Source organism: Rattus norvegicus, chromosome 8, assembly GCF_036323735.1.
Source record: "Rattus norvegicus strain BN/NHsdMcwi chromosome 8, GRCr8, whole genome shotgun sequence".
Lineage (NCBI taxonomy): Eukaryota > Metazoa > Chordata > Mammalia > Rodentia > Muridae > Rattus > Rattus norvegicus.
Window position 1 is genome coordinate 98500829 of NC_086026.1, and position 16961 is coordinate 98517789.

Consider the following 16961-nt stretch of genomic DNA (forward strand, 5'->3'; position numbering starts at 1 on the left):
ACTTATCAAAGTCCAGTATCTAAAAACACCTCTTCCAGGAGGCATTTGCCTGAAGCCCACTCCTTATATATCTGCAATCCAAGATTAGGCTTAAAATATATGTATAAAAGGATGAGTTTGAATTTATGAATCTCTTCACTCCAGTTCAGGAGAACTGGATTCATATAAGTGTGTCCCCATGGGCACATATTAGAGTCAGCGGGATCAACACTAGGACCTTTCCCATGCTAGGAATACACTAAACCAACTGGCTTATACATCCTGCCCATATTAGCTCTCTGTGACAAATCCTTTTCATGTCAAAAGCCTGACTGCGAAGGCACTTTAACACATCCCGCATCCCAGACAAACTCTGCCCATAGAACTCACAGCTTCCTCTATTGTTCCACTGAGTGCTCAGACTCAGCAAGCAGCATGGAGACCGCCCACCAGCAAGAGAAGTGAGACTGGAAGTCAATTCTGAGCTCATCTTTTAAGATGTGTATACAGCAAAAAGAATGATCCAGCTCAATAACCAAGGGGCAACAGGAGTCCTTAGTAGACATCACCCATAAGTGTCCCATAGCATGGCTCTTTGGGTTCATGGTAATGTTGTCTAATCTGTGAAGCCTTTTCATCAGCTCTAACTGTGGTGAACCATTTCTACTGTAAGTCCAGCTATCAAACACACTCAACCCACTTTAATGCAGTGTTTTCCTAAAGACAAATTATCTGATCTGATGAAGCATGTGGACTTTCCCATCTACCATCCTTTGAATGTCTTCAGGGAGATGAAGAGCCCTGCCCAGGCTTCTGCTGACTGTTGGTGCTCATCCGTGCATGGGACTCTCACTCAGGCTGGGATAGTGCAGACAGACGCTAGGAAGCTGCGACACTCACTGGGATTGGCGAACTCTTAGTGAAGTAAAAAGTATTTCTTGAGCTCTGTGGCTACAGAGGCTGATGACCTATATCTACACTTTGGGCTATGACTCCTGAGAACTGCGCAAAGAAATAAATCGGTTGCACATCTGTATGGGGAGGGCAAAACACATTTTTGTATGTACACTGTGTATCTTCCTTTTTGAATTGACAAATTTGTCACTGGGAAGTGGATTGTATAATGGGGATAACTGTCTTGGGGTGAAAACTATGTAGTCACTCCCTGGTGCACAAAATCCCCCACCCCCAAACTAAAGGCATCCGTGTTTAATGCAGTTACTGTAGACACGGCCATGACTGGGTACTTAGGGCATCACTTTTCCCCCCTTAAACTCCCAAGTTTCACTCCTGATAGAAATCTTATATCACAGCAGTGTACCAGACAAAAGACAGCTAGTATTTTCACAATTCTTATCTAACATGTGTTAAGAAATCCTATAATACTTACGGAATTTGAATCCTTTCGACTCCACCTGAAATTGAAAGAAAAGAAAACACTTTGAGGCTCAGGACGTGCTGAATTCTGTCTGCATGGCCTTTTGGTTAACCCTGTGACACAGCATAGTGTAAAGCAGAATAGGAAAAAGACACAGAAGGACTTGGATAATACTTTATATGATGACGTCATAGAAAACCCAGGCTGTGCACTTTGTGACAAAAACTACCATGTGGCACACTTATGATGACTCAAAGTGAGATCAGAGCACCTTTTGTTTGCAGACCAACTTAATAACCTCTTTGTGAAATTAATCCCTCTGTGGGGGGGCTCCAATGGTTTGTACGAATGCTCATGTTTTAAATGTATTTTATCTTCAGTATTCAGATGTTCAATGCATGAAGCTTCCTACCACATAGAGTTTTGGGGAACAATTTAAACTCAATGTAGATGAGAGACTCAAAAAATAGGCAGTAGAGAACCCTTAGGGAAAATACACATTTTTATACATGATATGCCTATTAACTCTTGAATATATATTACATACCGTTTATCTAACAAGAAACTTTTTTATTCAGGTAAAAAGGTTTCTGTATTCAAACTATGTTATCTGATACTGGAAGTTTTAGAGTTTATTCAGGCAGGAACGAGCTCATAAAACTCTTTTTCTTCCTTTTCCCTAAGCTACGTCTCTAATACCCACACTGTTACTGCTCAGTTCTGTTGTTCTAATAGGAATTTGACAGAAACATTAAATTGCCAAAGTAACTTTTCTATCTTAGGGTAAAGAAAGGCCTTCTTACCCTCTCCAGGGTCTCCGGTGGCTTTTGTTGGGCAACCTGGGACGGTCCAGCTTCTTCCTCTGGCAGACAAGGGGGACAGAAATGTGCAGTCGGCTCACGGTACTGTTATTACTTATGCAGCATCTTTGCTTGGCGTAGATAAAAGTACAAGGACTTAGCACATGGGACTAGACCTAAAGGACAGGATAGTTGGGCTGCTGCTGAACTGTTTCCTCTTGAAGGTAAATTAAAGCAAAGAGAGACACAGAGAGGTCTGAGTAACAGAATTGCTGCATTTCCAGACAGTAGGAACCCAAAGCAACATGAAGTCACCTGTCTTTGATGTGTGAGATGAAGCACAAGTCTTCACATGTATTCCATTTGAAGGGACCACTGTGCCTCAGCTTTCATGTGGAGTTCAGAGGACAAACTGTGGGATCCCAGATCTATACATGTACAAGATATCCCTACATGTCAAAATGCTCAGGGAACATTTTGGAAGATGTGTGGAAAGAGTATAAGAGATGGAGGGACAGAACTGGATAGTGTCTTCTAGATATGAAATGGATGATATGATACACTCATGAAATCTCAATACAGTTGTTCAACAGGACCTGCATCTTGCCAGCATCTATTGACCGACCACCTTAGATCAAGACCTATAACCAATCAATGCTTGCAGAGAGAGAGAGAGAGAGAGAGAGAGAGAGAGAGAGAGAGAGAGAGAGAGAGAGAGAGAGAGAATCGGTTTTCCCCAGCAGTGAACTCCTCTCATAGCTTGAATTCAAATTAACAGCACTTAACATGTAGACTTAAGAACATTAAATGGACTCAAGTGTTTATGTAACTATAATAGTTATCATAGAAGTGGTCATATATATGAAGAGAGAACACGGGATATGTTGGACTGGGAAGAAGGTAGGATAGAATGATATAAGTAGTCACATTAAATTATCTAAGAATCAAAAATGTAAATGAAAACAATCCTGTTTTTTTCACTTCTCCTCCTTCTGTCCTTCAATCAAGATCTCTTGAGGATGCTGCAGCCAGACTAGGAGCCAGCAAAATGTAGAATCTTCCTTTTTCTGGCCCTGACTGTGCTGGGGTTACAGGTATGCCCCAAAATGCCTTACTGTTTTTTTAAAATGTGTCCTGGGATTCAAAATAAGGTACTACTGTGTGCACAGCAAGTGTTCTTACCCACTGAGCCATCTGTACATCCTGTAGTTTACTGTACACAACTATTCAAAAGTAGAGGTTTGTATCCCTTAAATTATCCCTCAAAGGTAAAGAATGATACAGTCTTGGAAAGTGTGACTAAAAAGAGGTAAATTGCAAAAATTGACATATGTGGTGCACATTCTGTAGAAGTACATTGAAAATTGATAATCTGTATGTTTTTATGAGTTTATAAGCATGCAGGTTTTGGTCTTTATAACATTTCTTCTATGTGACATATACATCTGCAAGGGCTTCCCATCCCCCCTTTTCAAACAAGTTGTAATGTGACTCAGCCGTACACTCCCATCTTATATAGCATCTCTATGTTTATAGTCTGTAAGCTTACATTACACTAAAAAATAAACTATCACTTCTTTTCGTTGTTTCCTCCATGTATGGGAATGGCAGAGTCTCCAACAGTTTGTGTGCATGAAGATGCTGTTTACCAATGCAAATTTTACACATGCAAAGTGCAAAAATTATTTAATGAGTGCACAATTAAAATGTAGTGCTAGTCACTGAACCCGAAACCATGAATGTTTAGTAGTAGCACAGGCTGAAAGGAGTAAATATTTCTCTGGGGAAACTGTGTAGAAACAATGCAATGGCAAGCACAGCACAAGCACCACAGGCACTGTGACCACTGTGCACCTGTAAGAGGAAAAGCATGTCAACCCCACCTTTCCTCATCCTTAATGCTATCTCTCCCACAATCTGACCTGCAAACACAGGTGGAACCTCACCACTTCTTGGATCTTTGTCACTTGTATAAGACGAATTCTGCTACCTGGTTTGACTTTAACTCCCAATCATGAATCAATAGACATTTACCAGGCCACTCTTGAGAAATATCTGCTATATCCAGTTTAAATCACCCCCATATGAGAGAGAGCATTAGAGGGCAGTTCACCCTATCCCTGTCTCTACCAGGGGAAACCCCACTGACTCATATAGGATGAACATCAGCTTTATACTGGTTTGTGCTAATGAGTAAGAGACCAAACATTAAGGGGATTTTAAAATTCTGTAGCTGTATTTCAATTAAAGACCTAAATATATCAGCATAGTCTACATAGATAATTTTAAACTTCTGTATAGATTTACATAGAGACAAAATAATTATCAACCACTATAGACAATTAGACAAAAGGCCACAGTACCTTTCCTATTATCCTTTACAGTTGATGGAGGATAACCGCAAACTTCTGGGCCCATGAAATCCTGAGGGGCCAAGGCCTGTTTCTCTTCAATACTTTTTAATAAATCAGAAACTGGGAATGCATTAAAAAGAGGAACTTGTGTCACTTCTTGGCAGAAAAAGAGGGGAAACTATCAATTGTTGCATGTTTGTACATTTGATCTGACTGTTTGTTTCCAGGTAGAGACATCAGAGTGAGACTGGTGCCTCAGGAGGATCCCTGCCCAAAGCAGACAATCCGTTAGGCATTAAATGGACATCCCAGGAATCACAGATAAAGCCTCAGTTTAGGTGGATATGAAAACACAGAAGGAAGAGCCACATCACTGAGCAAGGTGTGACACTGGTCACCACTCTAATCGTACTTAGAGCCACATGCACACAATGACACCCATGTGATGCCTTCACCCAACAAATCTTTACTAGGACACTAGGACTTTCACTTAGTTGGTTGAGAAGGACTACCCATGAGACTCACTAGACTAGAACAGATCTCTTTAGCGTATACTGTGGGAAATAGCACAGGCATTGCTGGAGTGCCCTGTGATGTCTGTGACATGTCAGAAGACCTCAGCTACCCAGGAGTAACTGTACCCACAGTCAAGGTTGTGTATTCTCCAGAACACAAACTTGCTTAATCTTGGTTCCTTGCCTAAGCCTTATATATTCTATCTCATGGACAATGCATGGTATTGCCTTCCTGGGATGTTGGGAGGTAAAGAGCTGTGAAAAGTTCTGACTTTTCACCAAAGGTTACGATTATACTTGCATTCATGCAGCTCTGGCCATCCTCCCTGACAGAAACAACTGAAGGCACACATATGCACTCATGCATCAGTGGCCATCTTCCCTCACAGAAACAACTGAAGGTACACATACTCTACCTTTCAACCCAAAGGAAGCTGGGGGATTCCTGGATTAGAAAATAGGGCCTTCCACAACCATCCTCACATTGTCACCTGCCTCTCAGTGCCCGAATCTGATCACTGGGTAACAAAATTGGGAAGGGACAAGTGCTTGCAGGTGTCCCAGTGATGACTCAGACTTCAAGTCCCCCAGTTCTCACATGAAGTTGTGAAAAAGGGAGGTTCTTTTTATCTGGCCACACCTAGATAAACCCTCAACTGGAAGAGACTGGAAAAGAAGCTTGATGTCATTTATAGGTGACAAATGTCCCCTGGAACTGTGGATAGCCTGAACTAAGTCTATTTAAGAGAATGGCAGAGTCTCCACCAGTTTGTGTGCATGCAAGATGCTGTTTACCCATTCCTCATAAAAGTTCTCTTTCCACAAAGTCCTTCATACACAGACCCAACAGGAGCTACTGACACAGCTTCACGCCCCCTCCTTTTCCTTCCTATTTTTCAGAGAAGACATCTCTATAGCAGGGTGGTCTGAATGTCACTACATGGACATAGATGGCCTTGAACTTATAATTTTTCCTGTCTGCATCTCTGAAGGACGGGTTTATAAAGTTCTAATACCACAGCACATTTTATGCATAGTAGATGATGAAACCCGTATTTTATGAATGTTTGGCCTGCAATCGAACAATGAGTTCCACCTGAGCCACATGGTCTCTCCAAAACTAGCTCCTAACAAAGCCTTCCTTAGCACAGGCTCTGTAACATATGAACATATATAACATGAAACTATAGAACATGGAAATGGTGGAACCTGTAAACAAGCTCACATAGACAGCATGTTCATAATGATGCCGTCTTCCTCCTGCTTCCTATGTAGACCCACTCAGTGCTCACACTCACGGGCAGTATGGAGACTGACCACCAGTGAAAGCAGGTCTCTCAGAGCCCAGAGTCTAGGTCACACTACAAAGTCTGATGGCAGAAGCTAAAGAGACCACTCAGAGATCAATACATCCCCTGCTGCTCCTGTAGAGGACACAGGTTCTCATTCTGTTTCTAATACACAAACATCAGCTAGAGACACAACTTTTGGTAATTTCAGTTCCAAGAAACCCAACAGCCGGTTTGAGTTTACACACAAAACACAGATACAAGTGCTGCACATATGTCCACACGTGTGACCACTCATGCACCTAAAACAATAAATCTGCCTTTGAAAAATCAATTTCTAAATATGAGACAGCACAGATCCCTACCAAGTGATGCCTGGAAGTCCTCTACAATGCTGTCTGTAAGGCTGACACTAATGATATCTACATGCCAAGAATTTTCATCATTTTCTTTATATATAATAATTTTGGTTCTATTAAAGTCTATCTTGAATTCACAGGAGAGTCTTTTCAATTTTTAGTTTTCCCTTTCATTGCAAATAGATTCCTTTCTCATAAAATATATCCTAATTATGTTTTCTTCTCCCTCTGCTCCTCCTGGTTCCTTACTACTGCCCTCTGGTCCACTCCCTTCCTGACCGTCATTAGAAAAAAATAATAACAGGCTTCTAAGAGGTAATAACTAAGTGTGACAAAGGAAAGCAAGATGACGCCAAAAACATCAAATCTACTTGTTTGTTTAAAAAAAGCAATTTCTTTTTATATAATATTTGCATCCTACCCTATGTCTGTTGCTCCCTGCACACCCTTCCTATATCAACATACATCTCCTTGTCCTTTTCCAAATAATGGCTATTGTTTTCATTAGTGTTTTTCCTTCCTACCTGACATACATGGGCATGTTTGTGTGCATTTGTGGGTGTATGAGCATGTGTGTGTGTGTGTGTGTGTGTGCATGTGTGTATGTGCATGTGTGCATGTGTACGTGTGTTTGTGCATGTGTGGGTCTGTTCCTAATGACATAAATGGAGCATGTTCAGTCCTCACGGTGTTACTTTTGTGTATGAATATCTCTTCTAGCTGAGCATTTGGGATTGTATAATCAATTTCTACTTTTTCATTCTCACTGAAGTGATCCATGTATAATAAAAGCCTTACGAAAAACCCCCCAGCCCATCTCCTCATGCAATATTGGGCTCCCATTCTCAGAATCTCTGATAGACAAGAAGCATGTGGGGTTTTCTCCCTCTTGTGCAGGCAGATGAAGAGCAGTGCCCTGGGTCTTCCCCCACCGTGGTAGTCATGACAGTGTCTGGGCTCTCTCCAATTTTGACCTCCTCAAGGCTGAGGCTGGGAAGATGGAATTTAGGCATTACTAAGTCCTTGTTCCATAAAGTGTCTCTTGATCTTTACTTCATCACTGACTTCTATGCCCTGGTTTATTCTTCCCTAGAACCACCTTAACGAAATGAATGCACCACAGTGGTGAAGTTGGAACTCATATTTTATAGGTAAAATGTGTACCCTGTTGTTGTAACCTAATAGCTTCTCAGTGGAGTTTCGAGTGCATAATCTGAATGCCAGTCTTGGACAAAAACATGTTTATATGTAACCTGGTATACACCATTCCAAACTATAGGGATCACAGCTGGATCCAGGGTGTATACAGAAATGGCTTCAGTATATTTTTTTTAAACTTAGAAACAAAATTTTTAAAAACAAAATCTGAATTCTTCCCAAGAGGTAGCTTAGGTTATAATGATGCATTCAAATATAAGTAAACCCAATATTACACAATTTTTTCTAAAATGTGTCTTAAAAGATTTGACAATACATACTACGTCTGGTTCTTCTTGTCTCCACCTGAAATTTAAAGGAGAAGAAATAGTATGTAGCAGGTCATGCTAGTTTCTGACTGCATAGGTCTTTGGAAAATATATCAACATTTTTTCAATGTCAATCAACGTAGGCAAGTGTCTTCAAGTGAAAGATTATGTATTAGTTTATTCTGGGATGGGATCACGGAAGGACTGGGGTTCCTCAGTTGTGGCACTTCTCATTTTTCAAATTTCAAAGGTCACATTAGCTACCACTATCTGTTGGTCCTCTGCCAAGTGTTCTGTAAGTCACACTGCAACATGCTTGAGCATCTTTAGAATTCGGCTGTGAAATCATAATCCCTTCTGCAACATGGCCTCAATTATTTACAGTAATGTTCATGTGTTAGGTCTCACCACTTAGCATCCCCACACCTGGACATATGCAGCCTTCTCCACGCTGACTTTCGTGGTGGAACATACTGCAAGGCAGTCAACGGAACCTGACATGCTTGACAACTTGTAAATGAAATTTATAAATTTTTACCAAAATAGGAACCTTTTTCTCCAGAATAAAATGTCCCATCACACAGACTGTGGTACTTGACACTGGGTGCTTTGATGCTCTGTTCAGTTAGAACCAGGCTGGTTCAATTGCACGTTTCCCTGCTTAAGCTAAGTCTCTTAGGACCTAAGAAAACTCCACTCAACAGTGTTGTTAAAATTGGATCTTAACTGAAAAATAAGATCATTAAAGCAACATTTCTACCGTAAAAAAGGCTTTCTTACCGATACCACAGTCCCTGATGTCTGTTTTTGGTCATCAGGTACAATTGTGTTGTCGGTATTCTCTGCTTTGTCTAGGGGAAGAGAAAATGTCAGTCAGCTCATGGGACTCCTTGAGCTATGTAGTATCCTTGCTTGGTGTGGGTAAAAGTGTGTGGACTTAACACACGCATGTGATGAGACCTAAGGAGCAAGTCGCTTAGGTTGGATGCTGGGCTGTCTTTCCTTGAAGGCAAATTAAAGAAAGACCTGGAGAGATATGAGTAACATCATTCACTTGTGTATATATTCCTGTGTAAATATAATATTAAACTTATCTATAGATTTACCTGTGAAACAAAATAATTTTGACTACTATCATAATTGGACAAAATTATAAAATTCCCACAGTACCTTGTGTTTTCACTTCTCTTGTCTTTGTAGAAGGGGCCAAGGAGACTGAACGTATTTTAGTATCTTGAGGGGTTACAGTTGATTTTCTACAAATCCCCTTGAACATCGAAAAAACTGAGAATACAATTATAAAAGGGAGTCATGAAAGCTTACTGGCGGAAAACTACTACTGAGTGTTTGCACATTTGATCTGACTGCTTGTTTCCAGGTACAGACATCAGAGTGAGACTGGTGCTTCAGGAGGATCCCTGCGTGTAGTGTACAATCAGTTAGGACATCCCAGGAATCACAGGTAAAGCCTCAGTGTAGGTGGACACGAAAACACAGAAGAGAAGGCTGTGAGTGTGCTGCCCGCTGGGCAATGCCCTCACCCACCAACTCTTCACTAGGACACTATGACTTTCTCCTTACTTGGTTGAGAGGGACTACGCATGAGACTCACTAGACTAGAACAGGTCTCTTTAGCGTATACTGTATGAAAAAGCAGAGGTCAGTGCCCTGTGATGTCTGTGATATGCCAGAAGACCTCAGCGACCCAAGAGTAACACAGAGCCAGGGTTGCATTTTCTCCAGAACTCTTGTTTACTCTTCATCCTTTGCCCAAGCCTTATATATTCTATCTCATGGACAATGCATGGGTTGCATTCCTGGAATGATTGGAGGTAAGGAGCTCTGAAAACTTCTGACTTTTCACCAAAGGTTATGATTACAGCTGCATTCATGCAGCTCTGGCCATCCTCCCTGACAGAAACAACTGAAGGCACACATATGCACTCATGCATCAGTGGCCATCTTCCCTCACAGAAACAACTGAAGGTACACATACTCTACCTTTCAACCCAAAGGAAGCTGGGGGATTCCTGGATTAGAAAATAGGGCCTTCCACAACCATCCTCACATTGTCACCTGCCTCTCAGTGCCCGAGTCTGATCACTGGGTAACAAAATTGGGAAGGGACAAGTGCTTGCAGGTGTCCCAGTGATGACTCAGACTTCAAGTCCCCCAGTTCTCACATGAAGTTGTGAAAAAGGGAGGTTATTTTTATCTGGCCACACCTAGATAAACCCTCAACTGGAAGAGACTGGAAAAGAAGCTTGGTGTCATTATAGGTGACAAATGTCCCCTGGAACTGTGGATAGCCTGAACTAAGTCTATTTAAGAGAATGGCAGAGTCTCCACCAGTTTGTGTGCATGCAAGATGCTGTTTACCCATTCCTCATAAAAGTTCTCTTTCCACAAAGTCTTTCATACACAGACCCAACAGGAGCTACTGACACAGCTTCACGCCCCCTCCTTTTCCTTCCTATTTTTCAGAGAAGACATCTCTATAGCAGGGTGGTCTGAATGTCACTACGTGGACATAGATGGCCTTGAACTTATAATTTTTCCTGTCTGCATCTCTGAAGGACGGGTTTATAAAGTTCTAATACCACAGCACATTTTATGCATAGTAGATGATGAAACCCGTATTTTATGAATGTTAGGCCTGCAATCGAACAATGAGTTCCACCTGAGCCACATGGTCTCTCCAAAACTAGCTCCTAACAAAGCCTTCCTTAGCACAGGCTCTGTAACATATGAACATATATAACATGAAACTATAGAACATGGAAATGGTGGAACCTGTAAACAAGCTCACATAGACAGCATGTTCATAATGATGCCGTCTTCCTCCTGCTTCCTATGTAGACCCACTCAGTGCTCACACTCACGGGCAGTATGGAGACTGACCACCAGTGAAAGCAGGTCTCTCAGAGCCCAGAGTCTAGGTCACACTACAAAGTCTGATGGCAGAAGCTAAAGAGACCACTCAGAGATCAATACATCCCCTGCTGCTCCTGTAGAGGACACAGGTTCTCATTCTGTTTCTAATACACAAACATCAGCTAGAGACACAACTTTTGGTAATTTCAGTTCCAAGAAACCCAACAGCCGGTTTGAGTTTACACACAAAACACAGATACAAGTGCTGCACATATGTCCACACGTGTGACCACTCATGCACCTAAAACAATAAATCTGCCTTTGAAAAATCAATTTCTAAATATGAGACAGCACAGATCCCTACCAAGTGATGCCTGGAAGTCCTCTACAATGCTGTCTGTAAGGCTGACACTAATGATATCTACATGCCAAGAATTTTCATCATTTTCTTTATATATAATAATTTTGGTTCTATTAAAGTCTATCTTGAATTCACAGGAGAGTCTTTTCAATTTTTAGTTTTCCCTTTCATTGCAAATAGATTCCTTTCTCATAAAATATATCCTAATTATGTTTTCTTCTCCCTCTGCTCCTCCTGGTTCCTTACTACTGCCCTCTGGTCCACTCCCTTCCTGACCGTCATTAGAAAAAAATAATAACAGGCTTCTAAGAGGTAACAACTAAATGTGACAAAGGAAAGCAAGATGACGCCAAAAACATCAAATCTACTTGTTTGTTTAAAAAAAGCAATTTCTTTTTATATAATATTTGCATCCTACCCTATGTCTGTTGCTCCCTGCACACCCTTCCTATAGCAACATATATCTCCTCGTCCTTTTCCAAATAATGGCTATTGTTTTCATTAGTGTTTTTCCTTCCTACCTGACATATATGGGCATGTTTGTGTGCATGTGTGTGTGTGTGTGCATGTGTGCATGTGCATGTGTGCATGTGTGCGTGTGTTTGTGCATGTGTTTGTGCATGTGTGGGTCTGTTACTAATGACATAAATGGAGCATGCTCAGTCTTCACGGTGTTACTTTTGTATATTAATATCTTTTCTAGCTGAGCATTTGAGGTTGCATAATCAATTCCCACTTTTTCATTCTCACTGAAGTGATCCATGTATAATAAAAGCCTGTATGAAAATCACCCAGCCCATCTCCTCATGCAGTGTTGGCCTCCCATTCTCAGAATCTCTGATATGACTAGAAGCGTGTGGGTTTTTCTCCCTCTTGTGCAGGCAGATGAAGGGCAGTGCACTGGGCCTTCCCCAACTGTGTTCTCTCCAATTTTGAGAGGCTGAGGCTGGGAAGATGGAATTTAGGCATTACTAAGTCCTTGCTCCACAAAGTGTCTCTTGATCTTCATTACTCACCTCTATGCCCTGGTTTATTCTTCACTAGAACCACCATAATGAAATGAATGCACCACATGTGGTGAAGTTGGAACTTATGTTTTGTAGGTAAACTGTGTTCTCTTACTTGTTACCTCACTACTGTGTCATTGGAGATTGAACTGGGTAATTGGGGTACTTATCTTGAGGAAAAACAGATTGAGACACAGCCTAGTACACAACATTCTAAACAATCTGGAGATACTATTCTTGAATCCAGTTCTAGTAGACAAACATCTGGTTCTTTGTTAGTTTGTTTTTTAACTACTTAAGGGAATCAACCTGCATTGAATATATGCTAGAGCGCAGTGGTACACTAGAGAAAAGGCTATCCAATGGTTATGCAATTTCTTTCTAAAGTGCATCTTAAGAGGTTCTAGAATACATACTGTGTTTTTGTTTTTTCGTCTCCACCTGAAATTTCAAGGAAACAGTATGAGACAAAGTCATGCTGAATTCTTTTTGCATGCTTCTTTGGAATGCATGTCAACATGGTATGGTGCCAATAAAAACGGGCAAGAGTCCTGTGTATTAATATGTTATATGAGGGCGTCACAGAACACCTGGGGCTCTGTAGTTTGTGCACCTCCCACTTTTCATGGTTTGAAGGTCAGATTGAGCACCACCATCTCTTTGGTCTCTACTGAGTAAGCCACACTGCAACAAGCTAAGCCTCTTTATAACCTGAGTAGAAGATCAATCTTTCTTACACCAGGGCCTCAGTTATTTATGCCAATACTCACAGCTTCCCACTCAACACCCACACACTGGAAACTTCCTTTTCAGAGGTCTTTTACAGACTTCATTAAAATTAAAATGATAGGAACCAGAAGTGGTTGTCAACTTCTGAGTTAAAATTGTACATTTATCTAAGAAGGAACCTTTTTCTTCAGGCAAAATGGTCCCCTCACACAAACTGTGCTAAAAGACACTGCAAGGTTTTATGTTCAGTTGTATTAGGAACAAGCGGGTACAGTTCCATTTCCTGTTCTTCCTAAGCAAATACCTTTCAATACCCATAATGTAGCTGTTTTTTTGTTAATCATATGATACGTACAGTACAGTGTAAGGGGATAATGTAACCTTTCTATTAGAGAAAGGAAAATCCACTTTACCTTCTCAGTCCCCACTGGTGGCTCTCCTTGTCCCCCTGCTGAAGTTGTAGGGTCAGCATTTTCAGGTATCATTGAAAGGAGAGGAAGTAACGTTAACACATAGCTCTGCTTTTACTTGCCCTACGAATCTCTGCTTGATGTATGTAGATGTCTGTGAAGCTGGTATATGTGACTTCATCTATTTATGGTGCTTGCTGCTCATCCCAGCTGTAGCGTACAATGTTGGAAACAAAGTGTTGCAAAGAGGAGAATGGAGGGTAAATGGGAAATAGAACGTTTGGATTTCTTGACACAAAATCTAAATCAACGTGGAAAAGGAATCTCATTGTGTAAAGAATCAATAAATCTTTCAAAATGTGCATTGTATTCATTCTGGTTGAAGGAATCATGGATGTGACTCTGCATGCATGTGTTGTTTAGAGGAGCTCTTCAGGTTCCGGTTTTCTCCTTTCATCACCTGAGTCCTGGGGTTAACTGCAGGTAGGCTTTGCTGAAGAGGTCATTATACACTAATCCACTCCATCTTTTTTCTAATGCAATATCATGATCAATCCTCAGAATGTTGTCACTTCCTGTTTTGGAGCAGGGAGCAATTGACACTTGTTCTTGTGGCATGCCTCAAGCCCATTGCAAGGTCCACAATATACATGTGCTGATTCAGCATTTATCATTAACTATGTAGCTTTTCACTTATGCTAATGCAGTCATTTTACCTTGGACATTTTATTAGGATGAGCATGTCCTAATATTAGGATGAGAATTTTTGCCTATGTTATGTGTGTGTTACTCCCTAAAAATTATTACATCATGTATTGTACTTTTTATACTGTACTGAATATTATATTTTATAGGGATTTAAGGCACATGGAGCACAATTATAGGTTACAGCTCTATAGGACACTGTAATTCAAGGACTTGATCAGTTTTAGAGGGTCTGGAAAAATTTTGAACAAATACTCAAACAACAACTGCATATAATAACACAAACTGACCCGCGGATCCCGGCCCGCAGCAGCTCTCTGTTCCCAAACCCCGTGGGAGAGAGACCTCACCGCCTGGTCAGGTGGGCACTCCTGAGGCTGCAGAGCGGAGGAGACCACCAACACTGCCCACCCCTGCCCACATCCCTGGCCCAAGAGGAAACTGTATAAGGCCTCTGGGTTCCCGTAGGGGAGGGCCCAGGAGCGGCAGGACCCCTGCGCCTGAGACACTGCCGGAACCTGAAGGAAACAGACCGGATAAACAGTTCTCTGCACCCAAATCCCGTGGGAGGGAGAGCTAAAACTACAGAGAGGCAGACACGCCTGGGAAACCAGAAGAGACTGCACTCTGCGCACATCCAGACGCCAGAGGAAAACACCAAACGCCATCTGGAACCCTGGTGCACAGAGGCTCCCGGAAAGAGCGGCGCAGATCTTCTCGGTTGTTGCCGCCGCGGAGAGGACTTAGGCAGTACCCCACGAGCACACTTGAGCCTCGGAACCTCAGGTAGGACCAACTTTTCCCCTGCAAGTGACCTGCCTGGTGAACTCAAGACACAGGCCCACAGGAACAGCTGAAGACCTGTAGAGAGGAAAAACTACACGCCCGAAAGCAGAACACTCTGTCCCCATAACTGGCTGAAAGAAAACAGGAAAACAGGTCTACAGCACTCCTGACACACAGGCTTATAGGACAGTCTAGCCACTGTCAGAAATAGCAGAACAAAGTAATACTAGAGATAATCTGATGGCGGGAGGCAAGGGCAGGAACCCAAGCAACAGAAACCAAGACTACATGCCATCATCGGAGCCCAATTCTCCCACCAAAATAAACATGGAATATCCAAACACACCAGAAAAGCAAGATCTAGTTTCAAAATCATATTTGATCATGATGCTGGAGGACTTCAAGAAAGACGTGAAGAACTCCCTTAGAGAACAAGTAGAAGCCTACAGAGAGGAATCGCAAAAATCCCTGAAAGAATTCCAGGAAAACACAAACAGTTGAAGGAATTAAAAATGGAAATAGAAGCAATCAAGAAAGAACACATGGAAACAACCCTGGATATAGAAAACCAAAAGAAGAGACAAGGAGCTGTAGATACAAGCCTCACCAACAGAATTCAAGAGATGGAAGAGAGAATCTCAGGAGCAGAAGATTCCATAGAAATCATTGACTCAACTGTCAAAGATAATGTAAAGCGGAAAAAGCTACTGGTCCAAAACATACAGGAAATCCGGGACTCAATGAGAAGATCAAACCTAAGGATAATAGGTATAGAAGAGAGTGAAGACTCCCAGCTCAAAGGACCAGTAAATATCTTCAACAAAATCATAGAAGAAAACTTCCCTAACCTAAAAAAAGAGATACCCATAGGAATACAAGAAGCCTACAGAACTCCAAATAGATTGGACCAGAAAAGAAACACCTCCTGTCACATAATAGTCAAAACACCAAACGCACAAAATAAAGAATATTAAAAGCAGTAAGGGAAAAAGGTCAAGTAATACATAAAGGCAGACTTATCAGAATCACACCAGACTTTTCGCCAGAAACTATGAAGGCCAGAAGATCCTGGACAGATGTCATACAGACCCTAAGAGAACACAAGTGCCAGCCCAGGTTACTGTATCCTACAAAACTCTCAATTAGCATAGATGGAGAAACCAAGATATTCCATGACAAAACCAAATTTACACAATATCTTTCTACAAATCCAGCACTACAAAGGATAATAAATGGTAAAGCCCAACATAAGGAGGCAAGCTATACCCTAGAAGAAGCAAGAAACTAATCGTCTTGGCAACAAAACAAAGAGAAGAAAAGCACACAAACATAACCTCACATCCAAATATGAATATAACAGGAAGCAATAATCACTATTCCTTAATATCTCTCAACATCAATGGCCTCAACTCCCCAATAATAAGACATAGATTAACAAACTGGATACGCTGGTTGCTGCCGCCCCAGAGAGCCCTTGGGCAGCTCCCCGCGAGCAAACTTGAGCCTCAGGACCACAGGTAAGACCAACTTGTCTGCTGCAAGAGAGCTGCCTGGTGAGATCGGGACACACAGAGGCAGAGTTCATCTAGGACCAGGCACGTCCTGTGTTTGCCGGAGGTCCCACGCCCGCGGATCCCGGGCCCGCAGCAGCTCTCTGCTCCCAGACCCTGTGGGAAAGACACCTCACCGCCTGATCAGGTGGGCACTCCTGAGGCTGCAGAGCGGAAGAGACCACCAACACTGCCCACCCCTGCCCACATCCCTGGCCCAAGAGGAAACTGTATAAGGCCTCTGGGCTCCCGTGGGGGAGGGCCCAGGAGCGGCAGGACCCCTGCGCCTGAGACACTGCCGGAACCTGAGGGAAACAGACCGGATAAACAGTTCTCTGCACCCAAATCCCGTGGGAGGGAGAGCTGAACCTTCAGAGAGGCAGACAAGCCTGGGAAACC

The 16961-nt window shown here is 42.1% G+C and overlaps 1 protein-coding gene across 15 annotated transcripts in view; it reads right to left on the reverse strand.

The window, feature by feature from the left end:
- Window positions 1-16961, reverse strand: part of RGD1560775 (similar to RIKEN cDNA 4930579C12 gene) — a 126219-nt gene that overhangs the window by 17549 nt on the left and 91709 nt on the right. For 5 of the 15 annotated variants that reach the window (XM_063265993.1, XM_063265992.1, XM_063265991.1 and 2 more), the window contains 8 exons: window positions 13525-13562; window positions 12799-12823; window positions 9311-9424; window positions 8921-8991; window positions 8153-8177; window positions 4521-4631; window positions 2161-2219; window positions 1370-1394 (listed from right to left, as the gene is read on the reverse strand). In XM_063265993.1, the coding sequence (XP_063122063.1) occupies window positions 1370-1394; window positions 2161-2219; window positions 4521-4631; window positions 8153-8177; window positions 8921-8991; window positions 9311-9424; window positions 12799-12823; window positions 13525-13562 (468 nt within the window). Of the gene's footprint in view, window positions 1-1369; window positions 1395-2160; window positions 2220-4520; window positions 4632-8152; window positions 8178-8920; window positions 8992-9310; window positions 9425-12798; window positions 12824-13524; window positions 13596-13687; window positions 13732-16961 lie in introns of those variants that run through there. The other 10 variants (XM_063265989.1, XM_039081969.2, XM_063265990.1 and 7 more) reach the window with 5 other exon arrangements.